Raw genomic sequence first — 15,217 nt, forward strand, 5'->3', positions numbered from 1 at the left:
GACAAGACATACACATGAATTACCCTTGGAAAACTGTTTGCCCCTAAGTATGAGACAGGGTGTGAGGCTATGAGCACATTTGCACAGGAGCAGAAACGAGTGTGCCCCAAAGCAGTTGTGGAAATGAATTCAGCCTTCCTAAATGTTTCTACTGGCCAATGGCCACAGTTCACTTCCCATGTGCATGTCACATACATAGAAAGAACTTGCAGAGGATGCTGTTTTACCTGGCCCAGTACATGATTCTGAAGGAGCCAGCCCGTATAGGCTACTTCTAAAGAATCTCCAGTTTCCACAGCAGGACCCTCGGCTGCAACCAAGTCCTGACACAGCACTGCATCCAAGGAAGAAATGCTATTGCACTTGGCCACACACACCTGCGAGATCAAGAGCAGAGCAGCGTGAGCTTGGATTAAGCTTCGCAGGCATCCCATCACTGCTAATATTCCTTCTCAAACAACTGTGCCCACTAACGAAGATTACAAGGTTAGAAACAAGACATTCCAAAGTCAGTAATCTGGCCAGGGATCAGGGTGCCCAACAAGTCAGCACTGGAGTCAGAATGTCTGGGTACAGATCCAGGCATTGCCAGTTCTTAAGTCTGACCTTTGGTAAATAACTTAATCTCCATATACCTACCCATTCCCACTTGCAAAAATGAAGAAAAGAGCTTTGCAAATCTTACAAGGTGGCTACGAAAATTAAACAGGCCAATACAGAGTACTTAGCAATCCAGCTAGGAAATAACAGGACGTATACAGTGGGTCTGACCTCAGGACCACCTCACAAAGACCTAACCTCCTACCATTGCCTTAGTGGTCAGTTTCAGTAATGTGACCTCTGGAAGGAAAGGCACATTCAAACCATAGCAGACAACATCCATATCACAAGCTTCTATATAATTTTCATGAGGCAGAAGGATAAAACACACAAAATATAGAGCTCTTAAAGGAGTACACATACTTATACCTGTTTCAGTTTTTAAAAAGTGATTTAATGATTAATATGTGATAATCTAGGTAGTAAATGTATGATTGTGTGTATATGTGGATGGGTTATGTCTGTGTGGTGCACATGTGTGTTCAGGTACATTTGTATGTGTGGAGGCTAAAGACTTGCGTGTTGGTCCTCAAGCACTGTCCTTGAATTTTGAGAAAATGTCTCTCACTTGCCAAATAAGCTCTGCTAGTTACCTGGTGAACCTAGTGTTTGCCTCTCTAGTGCTGGGGTTACAAATATGCACCACCATTCTTGGTTTTCACTTTTCCACACAGCTCTAGGGATCAAACTCAGGTCCTTATGTGTACATGGCAAGCACTTTACCAACTGCCCCTTAAATTACTTTTTTAAATGTTGTTTCTACATTTTCTATAATGAGTTTATAAAATGTTGACAGTCTTTTCAAATAATACTTTTTTTAAAAGATAGATTGACTGACTGATTGATTTTATGTGAGTACATCACTATCTTCAGACACACCAGAAGAGGTCATCAGATCCCATTACAGATGGTTGTGAGCCACCATGTGGTTACTGAGAATTGAACTCAGGACCTCTGGAAGAGCAATCAGTGCTCTTAACCACTGAGCCATCTCTCTAGCCCTTGATATGCTACTTTTACAAGTTTCATTATCTTTAAGGAAACTGTGGAACAAAAAAAGTGGGGATTTTTGTATGGGTATGTGCATTTGCAGTATGTGTGCTCACATGTGTGGGCATATGGGTATGTGGCTACATGTGTCTGGAGGTCAGAGGTTAATGTCAGGTGTCTTCCTGGATTGCTGTTTTTATTGAGGCTGTATCTTTGGCTAAACTCAGCACTCCCTGATTCTGTTAGTCTGTTTTGTTTTGTTTTGTTTTTTTGAGACAGGATTTCTCTGTGTAACAGCTCTGGCTGTCGTAGAACTCTCTTTGTAGAACAGGCAGGCCTCAAACTCACAGAGATTTAACTGCTTCTGCCTCCTGAATGCCGGAATTAAAGGCATGCATCACCACGCCCAGCTGCAACAAGCATTTTAACCATTGGGCCATCTCTCCAGTCCAGCAAAAAAAGTGTTCGATCAAATATGTTTCTCTGCCAGGCAGTGGTGGCACACACCTTTAATCCCAACACTTAGGAGGCAGAGGCAGTCAGATTTCTGAGTTCGAGGCCAGCCTGGTCTACAGAGCGAGTTCCAGGACAGCCAGGGCCAGGGCTACACAGAAAAACCCTGTCTCGAAAAAAAAAAAAAATATATATATATATATATATATATATATGTATGTATATATATATATGTATATGTATATACATATGTATGTATATATGTTTCTCCATTTTTCCCTTTAAACACTTCCTCAGGCAATTTCAGTAAGATCTATTCTTTTCCTGAAACATAGCAAGTTTAGTGGATTCTTTACCTTGTCATTAATAACACAGAACAGTTGTGGTTTTGCCATAACTAAAATAAGGAAGACTTCAAACAAGTGCTCTGGCTTTGCACAGGAAATAGTAAGAAGACGTCACCTGTTTATTGAATGCCACAGCAGCCTTCTCTGACTCAAACATGATAGACCAGTTTTGTCTCTGGTCATCATAAAAGGTACTGTAGTTATTGGGCCGAACCTGGGAAAAGAAAAAGGGAAGTTTGGATCACCCAAGCAGAGCAGCCTCTGAGTAAATCTGACAGAGGAGAGCTGATCCAGGAGACTCAGAGAGGTAGCTAGCAGGAGCCCTTCTCCCCCACCTCAGCCCACCCCACCCCTACATGTTCCCAGAAGGAGCCAGGAGACCTTTCTGGAATGCTGCTGACTGATGTTCATGCCCAATCAGAGGATCTTTTTCTATCAGGAATGTTCAGGCCCATCTCTCCCACAACCCTAAAGGGGCTAGTGATTCCAGTTTGAGGACTCTTACCATTAGCTCAAAATTGAGATGAATTGTAGCAACAGTCACTGGTTGCTGCTGACTGATGTAAAGAAGAATCCTATACTGCACTCACAACGGGCAGAAAAAGAAAACATGTTAAAAGGTAACACGGACTCAGCAGTAAGTCGTGAGGTCATGCTTCCTACAGCTATAAATCCCAAACCCACTCGGACTAAGTTGGAATTCCTCAGTGCCCCTTACACCTCTTTGCATTCTGGCTTCACTCTTTAACAGTAATCAACAATAGCTTTATTTGTTTTCATGTCCATTCATATGCAGGGCAACTAAGAAATGGTAACTGGATGCTTTACAGAATATGCAGGTCAGATCTGGTGGTGTGTGTCTGTAACCCCAGCACTTAGAAGGCTGAAGCAGGAGGATTGCCACAAGTTGGAGTTCAGCATGAGCTACAGAATGAAACACCATCTCAAAAACAAACACCAACCAACCAACAACAAAAATCTTTTAAATTTGAGGGGGAAAAAATCATACAAATCATATGTGTACAGCTCAATAAATTTTCACATATATATGTGCTCATGTGACTACCAAGCAGATTGAGAAAAAGCCAGTGTTTCCTACATCCTAGATAGCTCCTTTTGCCCTCGATTATCAATATCCCTACCATAGAGAACCAGTACTCTGACTCAGTCACAGATCAATTTCTCTATAGTTAAATTAGTGCAAACAGCCTACATATATTGATTTTTCCCCTGCTTCTTTCACTTACAACATAGACTAAGCCCTGTTACTTTGTTTATCAGTACTTGATTCGATACTGTCAGTTAATACTCTTCTATGTGAACATACCACAACCTATTTATCCACTCTCCTAGTCATGGCTATTCAAGTTGTGTACAGTTTGAAACCATTACAGATAATACATCTATGAACTTTCTTTATGCCTTGAGGAGGATACCTCCTTCTACCTAATGAACTTCCTTCAAAGGATCTCACAGTAACAATCTACTGGCAGTAGATTCTCTCAAGACTGTTTGCAAATTTACTTTGCCCTTATTTCTTACAGATATCTTTCTTGGTATAGGATTGCACAAAGAAGATCAGGGCTAGAGCCTGTACTTAGGAGGTCATAAGTTAGAAAAACACAAATGAACTTCGAGGATACTGAGCAAATAAAGCAAGTCAATCACAAAAGAACAAATACTACTTGATTCCACTTCCATGAAGTATAAGACAGTCAAATTCACAGCCATATGTATTAGAGGACAGGAAGGAGTAGCAGCAGGGGAGATGAAGGGTTACTTCCTAATGGATAGGTTATGCTTGAGATTATGGAAAAAATGTGAACAGTGGTGATGAGTACTTAGTACTGGACATGTCACTAAAGCCACTGGATTGGGGCTGGAGAGACAGCTCAGCAGTGAAGAACACAGTAGTTGTTCCAGAGATCCTAAGTCCAATTCACAGCACCCACATGGTGGCTCATAACTACCAGTAACTCCAGCCCCAAGGGATCCAACACTCTCTTCTGGCCTCTTCTAACACCAGGCACATAAGTAGTACACAAACATACATGTAGGCAAACCATCTATATACGTAAAATAAATAAATACAAAATAAATTAATTAAAAAATAAAATAGCCACTAGACTGTGTATTTAAATTTTAAACTGCAATATTTTATATATAAAAAATATGTTACAATTAACAACCATGAATTCTAGTCCTGTCTTAGTCAGAGTTTCTATTCCTGCATGAACATCATAACCAAGAAGCAAGTTAGGGAGGAAAGGGTTTATTCAGCTTACACTTCTACATTGCTGTTCATCACCAAAGGAAGTCAGGACTGGAACTCAAGCAGGTCAGGAAGCAGGAGCTGATGCAGAGGCCATGGAGAGATGTTCCTTACTGGCTTGCTTCTCCTGGCTTGCTCAGCCTGCTCTCTTATACAACCCAAGACTTCCAGCCCAGGGATGGCACCACCCACAAGGGACCCTTCCCACTTGATCACTAATTGAGAAAATGCCCCACAGCTGGATCTCATGGAGGCACTTCCCCAACTGAAGCTCCCTTCTCTATGATAACTCCAGCCTGTGTCAAGTTGACACACAAAACCAGCCAGTACAAGTCCTATAAATTTAAACATATTTTTTCTTATATTCCTTAAATAAAATAGCAACTATTTATGTAGCATTTATGTTCTATTAGATGGTACAAATAACCTAGAGATGATTTAAAGTATATGGAAGGGTGTACAAGTACAGCCCTCTGCCACTTTACATAAGGAATATTATTTATAACATATATATGAGTATATATCACAGACTTTCTTATCTATAGGTAGGAAAGGACCCTGGAACCAATCTCCCAGAGATTTAGGAATAATCGTGTGTACTATATATGGATTAAACAAACACAAACATCCAAATAATTAAAATTCACCCTCTGGGCTGGAGACATGCTGGTTCAGCAGTTAAGAGCACTTCCGTGAGAGGAGGCTCCAAGCCTAACAACTCTAGGGAGCAGTTACCTCTGGCCTCCGCAGGAACCTGCACATTCCCACATGCAGAGACAAATACATAAAAATAAATATTTTTTAAAAGATGAAATTTGTCCTTAGAAATATGGGGAGCTGTGAGGGCTTCTGTGTGAGTTTATGTGAGGTATTTATTTTATTTTTCAAAGTAAAGGGTTGATCATCCTAGTCCCATTGTAGACTGAACTGGTTATAAGAGGATTAGACATTATTAAGAATTGGTTTGCCAGGGGTAGAGAGGTGGCTTGGCAGTTAAGCACACTTGTTGCTCTTGCATAAGACCCAGGCTTGATTCCTAGTACACACACGTGGCTCACAACCACCCTAACTCCAGCTCCAGAGATACCCAATGCCCCTTCTCACCTCTGTGGGCACTGTACACTCAGTGCAAGGAAAAACAATGCACACAAAATATTCATATACCTAAGTAAAACAAATAAATCTTTTTTTTTTTTTTTTAAGAATCAGTCTACTTCTGAGTTGTCCTGATTCTTACTCAGACAGGACCTTTCCAAGCTTTTGGCTGAAAGCCTAGAAAGTCTCTAACTCCTTGGTTCTTTAAGTTTTATTCAACAAGGATTTTTAGCTGAATTCTTTAGCTACTTCCTCATGAAGTTCAAAATCTAGTAAATATAAGGATAGGGAGATGGTTGCTACTTGTTGCAGGTTTTTTCCCTCTAGAAGTGTCTCTCCTATGCACCACAAAGCTACAGAAACTGTTCTGAATCTGGTATAGTGCCTGAACTTCTAAAGCACCCCTGAATTCAACAAAAGTCAAACAGGGAATACTGCTGTTGAGCTGCAAGCCTCCAGATCTGTCAGTTTCTCTTTTCTCAAGCAGTCTCTGTGTCATCCCTGCTACCTAGACTACACCTAAAATCAGCAATATGCTCAAGATACAAAAAGCCAACTCGTTTTTTTTTCTCTAAGATTTTAATTTATCTTCCCTTCATCATTTCTAGAGCTCTCCAGTGAGTTTTGTTTTGTTCGTTTTGTTTTGCTTTGTTTTGCCAAATAACTTTATAATATAATTGTAGCAATTTTTCTGTTTCTTTCAAGACAGCCTCTTACTATGTAGTCCTGAACCCCCTATGTAAACCAGTCTGGCCCTTGAGCCCACAGAGATCCTCCTGCCTCTGCATCTCAAATCCTGGGATTAAAGGCCACCACTCAGTTATAAGCTTCTACTCTTTATTTAATGTGAATGAGTGTTTTGTCTGCATTATGTCTGTGCACCATGTCTGTGCCTTGTGCCTAGTGCCTGTTGAGGCCAGAAGAGAGCATTGGATCCCCTAACACTGGAGTTACAGATGGCTGTGAGGAGTGATGTGGATTCTGGGAATTGAATCTGGGTCCTCTGAAAAGGCAGTTAGGGCTCTTAACTGCTGAGTCATCTCCTCAGCCCCCAAAATTTATTTTATTTTTTTGTGTATGGGTGTTTCACCTGCATTTATGTCTGTATGTTACATGCATGTAGTACCTACACAAGCCAGAAGAGGGCATCAGGCCCCTGAACCTCATAGTTATTGATAGTTATTGAGCCAATATGTGGGTGCTGGGAACCAATCCCAGGTCCTCTGAAGAGCAGCTTGTGCTCTTAACCACTGAGCCATATCTCCAAGCCCCTTATCTGCTTCCTTATAATTGCTTCCCCAGCCTACCACCTCATTCTGGCAGTCAAGCATAGCAGGGTCTTAAAACCAGAGCTCCAGATAACAGTCATCAGCACCTGCTAACTCATACAAGAGACATCATTTGCTTCCTGATGGGAGGATGATGAAAGACTTAAGGGACACAGGAACTAACTGCAATGGATAACCTCACTAGACGTTGATTCAAATAGAAGAAAAAAAATATTAGAGAGAAAAAAAGAAATTTGAACATGTCCTGGCAGTGATTAAGATGCCCTGTTTACTTTTTTCAGGTGTTATAATGGCATGATAGTTTTCTTTTTAAGTATTTCATCTCTTAGAATTATATACTAAAGCATTTACTGCTGAAATTGTATATTGGAGATCTGTTTAAAATAACCTGAGTGGCCAAAGAGAGAGGTGAGGGTGGGGTGTCCGATAGAAGACTAATGGCTGTGAGAGCTTAGGACTGATATTTGTGGGTAATAATGAAGTCCCACTGACTTGTCTTAGAGTGTTGGCCATTGTATCAGTCACCATGGGCAACTAATCTTAGCTTTGTGCTGAGAATGGCAGAGCAGCAAGAACCCTGTGTTCTCTGGGCCTCTGAAATACTAAAATTTCTTCTGTCTAGTTCAATAATCTCTAACTCAAAATTCTGGAGCGGTATTTGTGCTGGATGTGCCAACTCAAGGAAGTCAGGCTTGGGGGCACTTAGTGACATTCACTATACTTCACCCCAATACAGTGATCAACTGCTCAGCCTTATTTTCAGACTGCAAAGAATAAATATAGGTCTTTAACACTAGCAAAACGATGTAATGCACTGATAGAATGATGAATGATCATTAGCTACCCAACAAAGAGCATCCTTGACCGTTTATTCTAAAACTTTCCAGCTCTTACACTAGAACCATCACAAAGGAGATGTCTAAGGCAAACATTCTGAACAGCAGCACTTGTTTTAATGCATAACAGTAAGCAAATGAGGGCTATCTTCCCAATCCTAATAATCCACACTCAGTTATCACCAGTATCACCTTATCCTCTGACACATAAGTCTATCCAACAGATAGACCCCCAGGCATTAACAATTCTTGGGATGTGGCATATAAATCCATGTGGGTCTTCTCACCTCTCTGGTTGTGTGGTTCCCCAGGACAGCCGCTCCAAATTTGCCCTGCTTTGCATATTGGCCGTTTATGCTATTGAAGCAAGAATACAATAAATATCAGGATCCTTCTCAACCATGAACAGCCATTTCTCTGTTCGAAAGAGCTAGTATTTGGCCTTTAGGAACAGTCAGAGGTAGCCAGCTTTTAATCTAAAGCTCTTCTGCAACTTTTTCTTTGAGACAGGGTCTCATTGATACAACTCTGGCAGATCTGGGACTCACAGAAAACCTGCACACTCTACTTCTCAAGTGCTGGGATTAAAGGTGAGGGCCATCACACCCAGTCCCAATGTTTTTATTCTTCAATCATCTATTATCCATAGTATCCCTAAAAACTCAGAAAGCTGCTGTGGAGGGCCCAAACATTAACAGCATAGACAAGATTAATGCTGAGTTTCTCTGAGGAACTACTAGGCTGCGATGAGCACAGGCTTCTGAGAAAGGACAGGAACTGCAGCTTGTTGGCCCATGGCCTCCCCAGGTCTGAGGGCTTTCTCTCCCAGCTACTTACTAGCGGTATGCATGCACTGCAGTGGCAAACAGCACTGAGGATGTGCCTGGAGTAGCTGGTGCTGGTTTTGGTGTTGTCTGATTTCCTGAAGATGAAGAAAACAAAGGTATCACTCTTTTTTTTAACCTCAAAACTAGCCTCAAAAATCCCACTTCATGCTTTACAGTTAGTGTAACAATGCTTTCATTACCACTCTCCTCATTGGATCCAGAGATAGCTCCGTGACCTTGTCAGGTAGTGAGGAAACAGACTCTAAATGACAATAGATAAGGCTAGACTCATACTAGCCCCAACACTGTACACCACAATTTTCTGGCTGGACGAGAAGTCTAGAAAACAAAGATACACTCTACTGTTTTCTTTTCTCTTTTCAATGCTCTGACAGCTAAGGTATATACAAGTAAAGCTACTTCCCTCTCTAGTACCGGGAATGTAGGGTGATGTGTAGGCGAGAGAGTTCCTGGAAGGAATTCTAGCTGACACTAAACTTCCTACAAGGCTGATGAACTGATTAGAAAGCCAGTAACTCAGCAATGGTAGGAGTGTTTTTGCAGGTTCAGAGCCAAATTACAACCTATCCCAGGCTGTCTTCAGCCCCTTAATAGCCCTCCCTTGGCCACACCTATATTTAATCTAACATCTAATGACTAACAGGTGGGGCCTTTTGGAATCTACTAACTTAAAAGACCACTAGCTTCCACAAACCAAAAGGCTAAGAATGTCATCAGATAGCATCTGAGGCCTACAGCAGAGATTTTTTTCAGTCTATTTGAACCTCATGTCTGCACCACAGCATGTGAAGTATCTTGATTTGTGACTCTCTTTCTTCTACTCCCATAAAACTTCACCAGCCTGTTACCATATTGCAGCATGTGATTTGAGAAACCTCAATCTGTGTCCCTAGGCCACAGTGGCTCATATTTGGATTCAGAATAAACTCTTGTCCCCTCTGAGGTGATGACAATATTTTTGCATCAACATTTAAATCACACTCATTACCTAAATCTGTCAAGGGCTCTGTTTAAAAATAGCATATTAAGGGTAAATTGTATTCTGATATTGTTTTGTGTTTTGTCTGTCTGTCTGTCTACTGGAGACAGGGTCTCCTTTATGTAGTCCAACCTAGCTTGGAACTTATGGTCTGCCTCATCTCTGAGTGCTGGGACCACAGGTGTTCACCACCACACCCAGTGCTAAGCTCCCTAGATGCATGTCTACATAGAAAAGTAATGAGAGAGCACTAAGGAAAACTCAGTGAGCTTGCTTTCAAAACCTTCTCTCTTACTTTTCTGTTTGAACACCTCCTCTCAATTTCAGAGTACAAGTCCATCGTAGAAAGTCAGACAGACATGAAACCACAATGAAAATAGAAACCACCTAGAACCTCGTCAACTAAAATTAAACATCAGTAAACTGAAGTGTTTGTTCTAAGTCCTTTCTCTGTACACATAAGCTCTGCAGTAGCTTTTTTAGTATTTTAAAACAAAACCAAGATTCAACTTGGCCTCTTCTCTATATTCTCCAAACAAACCTAGGTGGGTGGCTCACGGCTACTGCCCGAAAAGCTGCCTCTTGACAGCTACACAAAACACTATGATTGACTCTAAGAATTTTTCTCATTTCTTACTGTGCTACATTTCTTTGGGCAGATACCAAATTTTCTCTGTTATGCATAATGCTATGGAGAACATCTTTAAAACACACCTTTGTCTTTGTGTGTGTGTGTGTGTGGCTTCTGACTCTTTTCCTAAAAACAGAATTCTGAGATGAAGTAGCTAGCATAAATAGCAAATTTGTCTTTGCTCTCCCCTGCCCCAGAGAACATCCTTTGGGAACGACTCAGCAATTTATACTCCTCCCATCAGGAGTACAGCTGGACTGTTCCACATCACTGCCAAGGGGAAACTGTCTTTTTAAATCTTCACTGAGGAAGAGGACAACAGGGAAGGGGGAGTATCTTCCCACTGCTGTTTTATGTGACTTTACTGATTACCAGGAAGCAGAAACTAAACATTTCCCCGGATCCAGAAGCTGGATGCTAACTTAGAAAAAAAACGGGAACGAGCTCTGAAAATGAAGAAACCTCTGTGCTATTTACTTATGTTCTAGGTGGTATGTTCTATGTTTTCTTATTGTGTTTTGAAATCTATATGCAGTTTAGTTTAATCTGCACTTTCTGGTTGTATGCAGTACTGTGTTAAATCTTCACTCCTGATGAAGCAATCTACGGGAGTAGGTTGGGAAGGCCAGCGTTAAACAGTCTAGACTAATGTGAAACCCAGGAAAAAAGTCACTGTCTGGGGAGGCCAGGCCAGCATCCTCCTCGGGGCCCAGACAGCTTCTTGCAGTCCTCTCAGGCTATAATCGCCACGGCTCATGTCCTGGGGAGGGAAGACTGCTTCTGCTAGGGACATGGACAGAGCATGGCCATCATCCTATGGTCCTCCCACTGGCTCATGATTCTTCCTTCTCTCAAGTCAGCGATATTCTCATTCTTGGACTTGGCACTCACATTTACAAGGAAATCTTATAATGTGTAGTCTCAAAAAAAAATTTTTTTTGAGCAAAGTTTCCTCAACTTAGTCACTTTGTTCGGGGGATGATTAGATATTTTTCATATCTTCATTATTCATTAGTGCATTTATCTTGAGTCCTTTTTAATCTCTCCATTTAAAAAAAGGCTTTCTTCAACCTACTGTACCTTTAAAGGCAAAATCTGTTTATTTACTCCTGTGTGCCTTCTAGTTTCTCCTTCACTTGAAAAATAATTTTTCACATGAAAAATAAATTTACCTACCTTTATGAAGAAAAATAAAACAAAAAACAACAAGGACAACAACAAAACTGGACGCATATGATTGAAGGAGACAGTTGACTCCTACAAGTCATGCTCTGACCTGCAGATCTGAGTCATGGCATACATATGCCTATATACATGCATATATACATGCATATGACTATATACATGCATATATACATGTATATATATATACACACACAACCAATCAATGCATGGCGTGGGTCAAGACAGGGTTTCTCTGCATAGTTCTGGGTCTCCTGGTATACCAGTCTGGCCTCGAACTCAGATATCTGCCTGCTCATGCCTCCCCAGTGCTAGGATCAAAGGTGCTGTGCCACTACACCTCAGGCAATCAACTCAGTTTTTTAAATGAGAAAAAAAAAATCAAGCTATTCCATCAGATAAGCCTGGGGTGGTTTGTTCTCCTCTACACTTACATGGTCAGATGCTTAAATCAGAGTGAGAAGGGCTGTGGCAGGGAACGATGTGATCCTGTTCCCACTCTTAAATCCTTTGCGTTTCCTGAGTAGTCAGAGTAGGAGTGTCTTTTGAGAAAGACATTTGGCTCTTGCACAGTGCTCCTCAGAATTTCCTGGAGTCCTTTGTGATTAGTTCCTTTAGTCATAACTGAGTTTATGCATTGTCAGGCATGGAAACATAAACCTGTAATCCCAGTCTGTGAGAGGCAGAGACAGGAGGATCTCAGGCTACAGACCAAACTGGTCTACATATTGAGATGGTCTACATGTTGAGATGGTCTACATGTTGAACCCAACAGAAGAAACCAAAATAGTTACTTATTTTAGAATTCCTATCGCCAAGAAAAAAAACCAGCCGGGCAGTGGTGGCACACACCTTTAATCCCAGCACTTGGGAGGCAGAGGCAAGCGGATTTCTGAGTTTGAGGCCAGCCTGCTCTACAGAGTGAGTTCCAGGACAGCCAGGGCTACACAGAGAAACCCTGTCTCAAAAAAAAAAAAACCAAAAAACCAAAAAAACAAAACAAAAAACAAAGAAAAAACCCAACATTTTTAAGCTGAAATTTTAAATCAAGAAAGATAAATAATACCTAAATCCCCAATTTCATGTGTCATGTGAGATGCCTCACACAGACCAGTTTTTATGGCCTATTTTCCTCTTTTACCAGGTAAGGAATTTCAAAATAGCTAATCTACTTTTCTGGATTCTGGAGTCTTCAGCTCTTTTCTGTCTATATAAAGCCAAGTCCTATTCTCAATTCATCAGAACACCTCATTTTACAGAATGGTGTTTGTCAATTCTAGGGCTACAAATAAAAGCCAATTAAAAAAGGTCTTAATACTTTGCTGAAATTTTGTCTTTTGACATTGTTGCTGATGTAACTCAGGGTGGGGCTCCTGAGGTCAAAGCCAGCCACCAGAAAGACAAAGTAATTACAAGACTGGGGACTATAACTTTCAGCTACACTCACCAATTTTTGGAAAGATGGGCTAGAACAAGCTGTAAAAAACTCTTAAAGCACAAAGTTTGAAGAGCTTCCAGGTTATAAAGCATAAAAGTGCTAGGAGGATGGTCTGCCCAGAAAGGGGGGGGGGGGGGTGATAATCCCAGCGAAGGGGGTGGTGTGATCCACTCAGAGATGGGGTGGTGGTAAAATCAAAGAGGGAGGGTGGTCTACCCAGAGAGGGCCCAGAAACTATGCATCCTTTCAACTTACTCAGCCATCCCCTCTTCATCTCTTCACCTGACTGTAGTTGTATCCTTCTAGTATCTTTAATACATAAACAAATATTTAAAAAGAAAAGCAATCAATTACCCTGAGCTGTATGAGCTATTTCTGTCAATTAACTGAACCTAGGAAAGGGTGTCATGGGACCCTTGGTCAGAACTACAGATGGCCTGACTAATGATTGGCACCTTAAGTGAAAACAGTCTTGAAAAACTAAATATCTGAGGGATCTGACATTAGGCCTGGGCAGATAACTTCAGAATTAAACTGAATCACAGGATACTCACATGGTGTCAGCTGCAGAACTGCTTAGTGCATAAGGAAAATCCTACACACCTCTCGCACCACAGAAACATGCAGCGCAGAGTCAAGGGAATGAACAGGAATGTTTATGTCTTCTCCTTACATGGCCATACACGAGGGATCTGCTTCAACTACTCTTTAACATCTTGCCAAGTAATCTCAGACTAGTCAGCGTCATTCCTGGCACGTGAAAGGCCCTCCACACTTTGATCTCCAAGTATTTAATATAATGTCCCTCACTACCTACTCTCCTCAGGGCTCTTCTATGACCAATCCCTTATCCTCTTTGGCTTCTTACCTCAAAACAGCCAAGTATAGAGGAAAGAGTAAGTTGTAAAGCCAGTTGATTCAGAGTTCAAATTTCAATTCTGCCATTACGGTTGACTAACTGGATTCCTAAACTGCTCAAAGCCCCCAAAGTCTGGTCAAGTCGTCCACTTTATGGATTACTGCAAGAATGCAATGACGACCCCTAGGAGCACCTAAAACAGAGCAGGCACCTCAGAAGTGTCAGTCTCTCACTCTCCCCTTCTGTCAGCAGATGCCCTTTAACTGTGTCCTCCATGATGAATGAACCAGATGCAACAATGAGTGCTTCAGGCAGTTTTGGAGACAAGGGAGAGAAGAATTCGCCTGCTATTGTGCTGTCAGCTTCAACTAAGAGCATCTCTAGCTTCTAGAAACCAGAACTTGAGAGCTTCAACAGGCATTCACTACTTGGGGTAAGCTTAGGCTAACGGTGGAGAACAGATGATTCAGTATGTGCACTGTTAACTTTATGTGTTGTTGTAACCAAATAACTAACAGAAGCAACTTAAGGGAGGGGGGAGGGAAGAAGGGAGGGAAGGAAGGAGGGGAGGAGGGAGGAGAGGAGGGAGGGGAGGAGGGAGAGAAGGAGGGTCTACTCAGGTCCAGTTTAAGGGAAGAGTCCATCATGGCAGGGAGGATGCTGCAGCAGGAGCGTGAGGGAGTGCTCCTTTGCACCGCAGTCAGGAAGCAGAATCAATCAGAGGCTGCTGTTCAGCTCACTTCCTGCTCTTTACTCAGTGCTGGATCTCAGCATGCATGGTGCCACCCACATTCAGAGTGGGTTTTCTCATCCAGTTAACCCAGTATAGAAACTCCTCACACATATACCCAGAGTTGGTTTCTTAGGTGATTCTAAATCTTATCAAATCAACAACTAATATTACCCATCATATCATGTCACTTTCCAAAGACAGTTAGCCATTCCAACCAACCTATTAAGCCATAACCCTAATGCCTCTTAACTTACCTGTTGCTGCTATTCCCTGGCCTTTCTTAGGCTGCTTTGGGGCCGTATACTGGAAGAATTCATTTCCATGGCCCATAGTTGCTTGATCCAGTCCAAAAAGAGAAGCCAGCTTGGCTCTGTTAAAGGAAAAGGAAAACAAAATGCCATTTGATATATCCTAAACTGCAATCACTCCAAACACTGCTGCCCATACTTTAGTATCTCTAATGGTGTAACTCCCCATTCAGTAAAAGAAGTAGCAGTTGAGGCTCTGAAATCAAGACTGTGTTTGTGATTTGACAGCAATGGCTGACCCAAAGCTCCAGCTGATTGTTCTTCCTAAAGATTCCTCAGATGCATTCACCACTCCCCAGATCACGGCCACTTCCTCAGTTCACGCTGTCCTTAACTCTGTCTAGTTGGACTACTGCA

The 15,217-nt window shown here is 41.7% G+C and overlaps 1 protein-coding gene across 3 annotated transcripts in view; it reads right to left on the reverse strand.

Moving 5' to 3' along the window:
- Positions 1 to 15,217, reverse strand: part of Fkbp15 (FKBP prolyl isomerase 15) — a 62,796-nt gene that overhangs the window by 39,175 nt on the left and 8,404 nt on the right. For all 3 annotated transcript variants that reach the window (XM_031377566.1, XM_031377564.1, XM_031377565.1), the window contains exons 2-7: positions 14,807 to 14,922; positions 8,720 to 8,804; positions 8,170 to 8,239; positions 2,896 to 2,970; positions 2,506 to 2,604; positions 228 to 377 (exon numbers count right to left, since the gene is read on the reverse strand). In XM_031377566.1, the coding sequence (XP_031233426.1) occupies positions 228 to 377; positions 2,506 to 2,604; positions 2,896 to 2,970; positions 8,170 to 8,239; positions 8,720 to 8,804; positions 14,807 to 14,922 (595 nt within the window). The remainder of the gene's footprint in view (positions 1 to 227; positions 378 to 2,505; positions 2,605 to 2,895; positions 2,971 to 8,169; positions 8,240 to 8,719; positions 8,805 to 14,806; positions 14,923 to 15,217) is intronic.

This window comes from Mastomys coucha, unplaced genomic scaffold, assembly GCF_008632895.1.
Source record: "Mastomys coucha isolate ucsf_1 unplaced genomic scaffold, UCSF_Mcou_1 pScaffold18, whole genome shotgun sequence".
NCBI classification, from domain to species: Eukaryota; Metazoa; Chordata; class Mammalia; order Rodentia; family Muridae; genus Mastomys; species Mastomys coucha.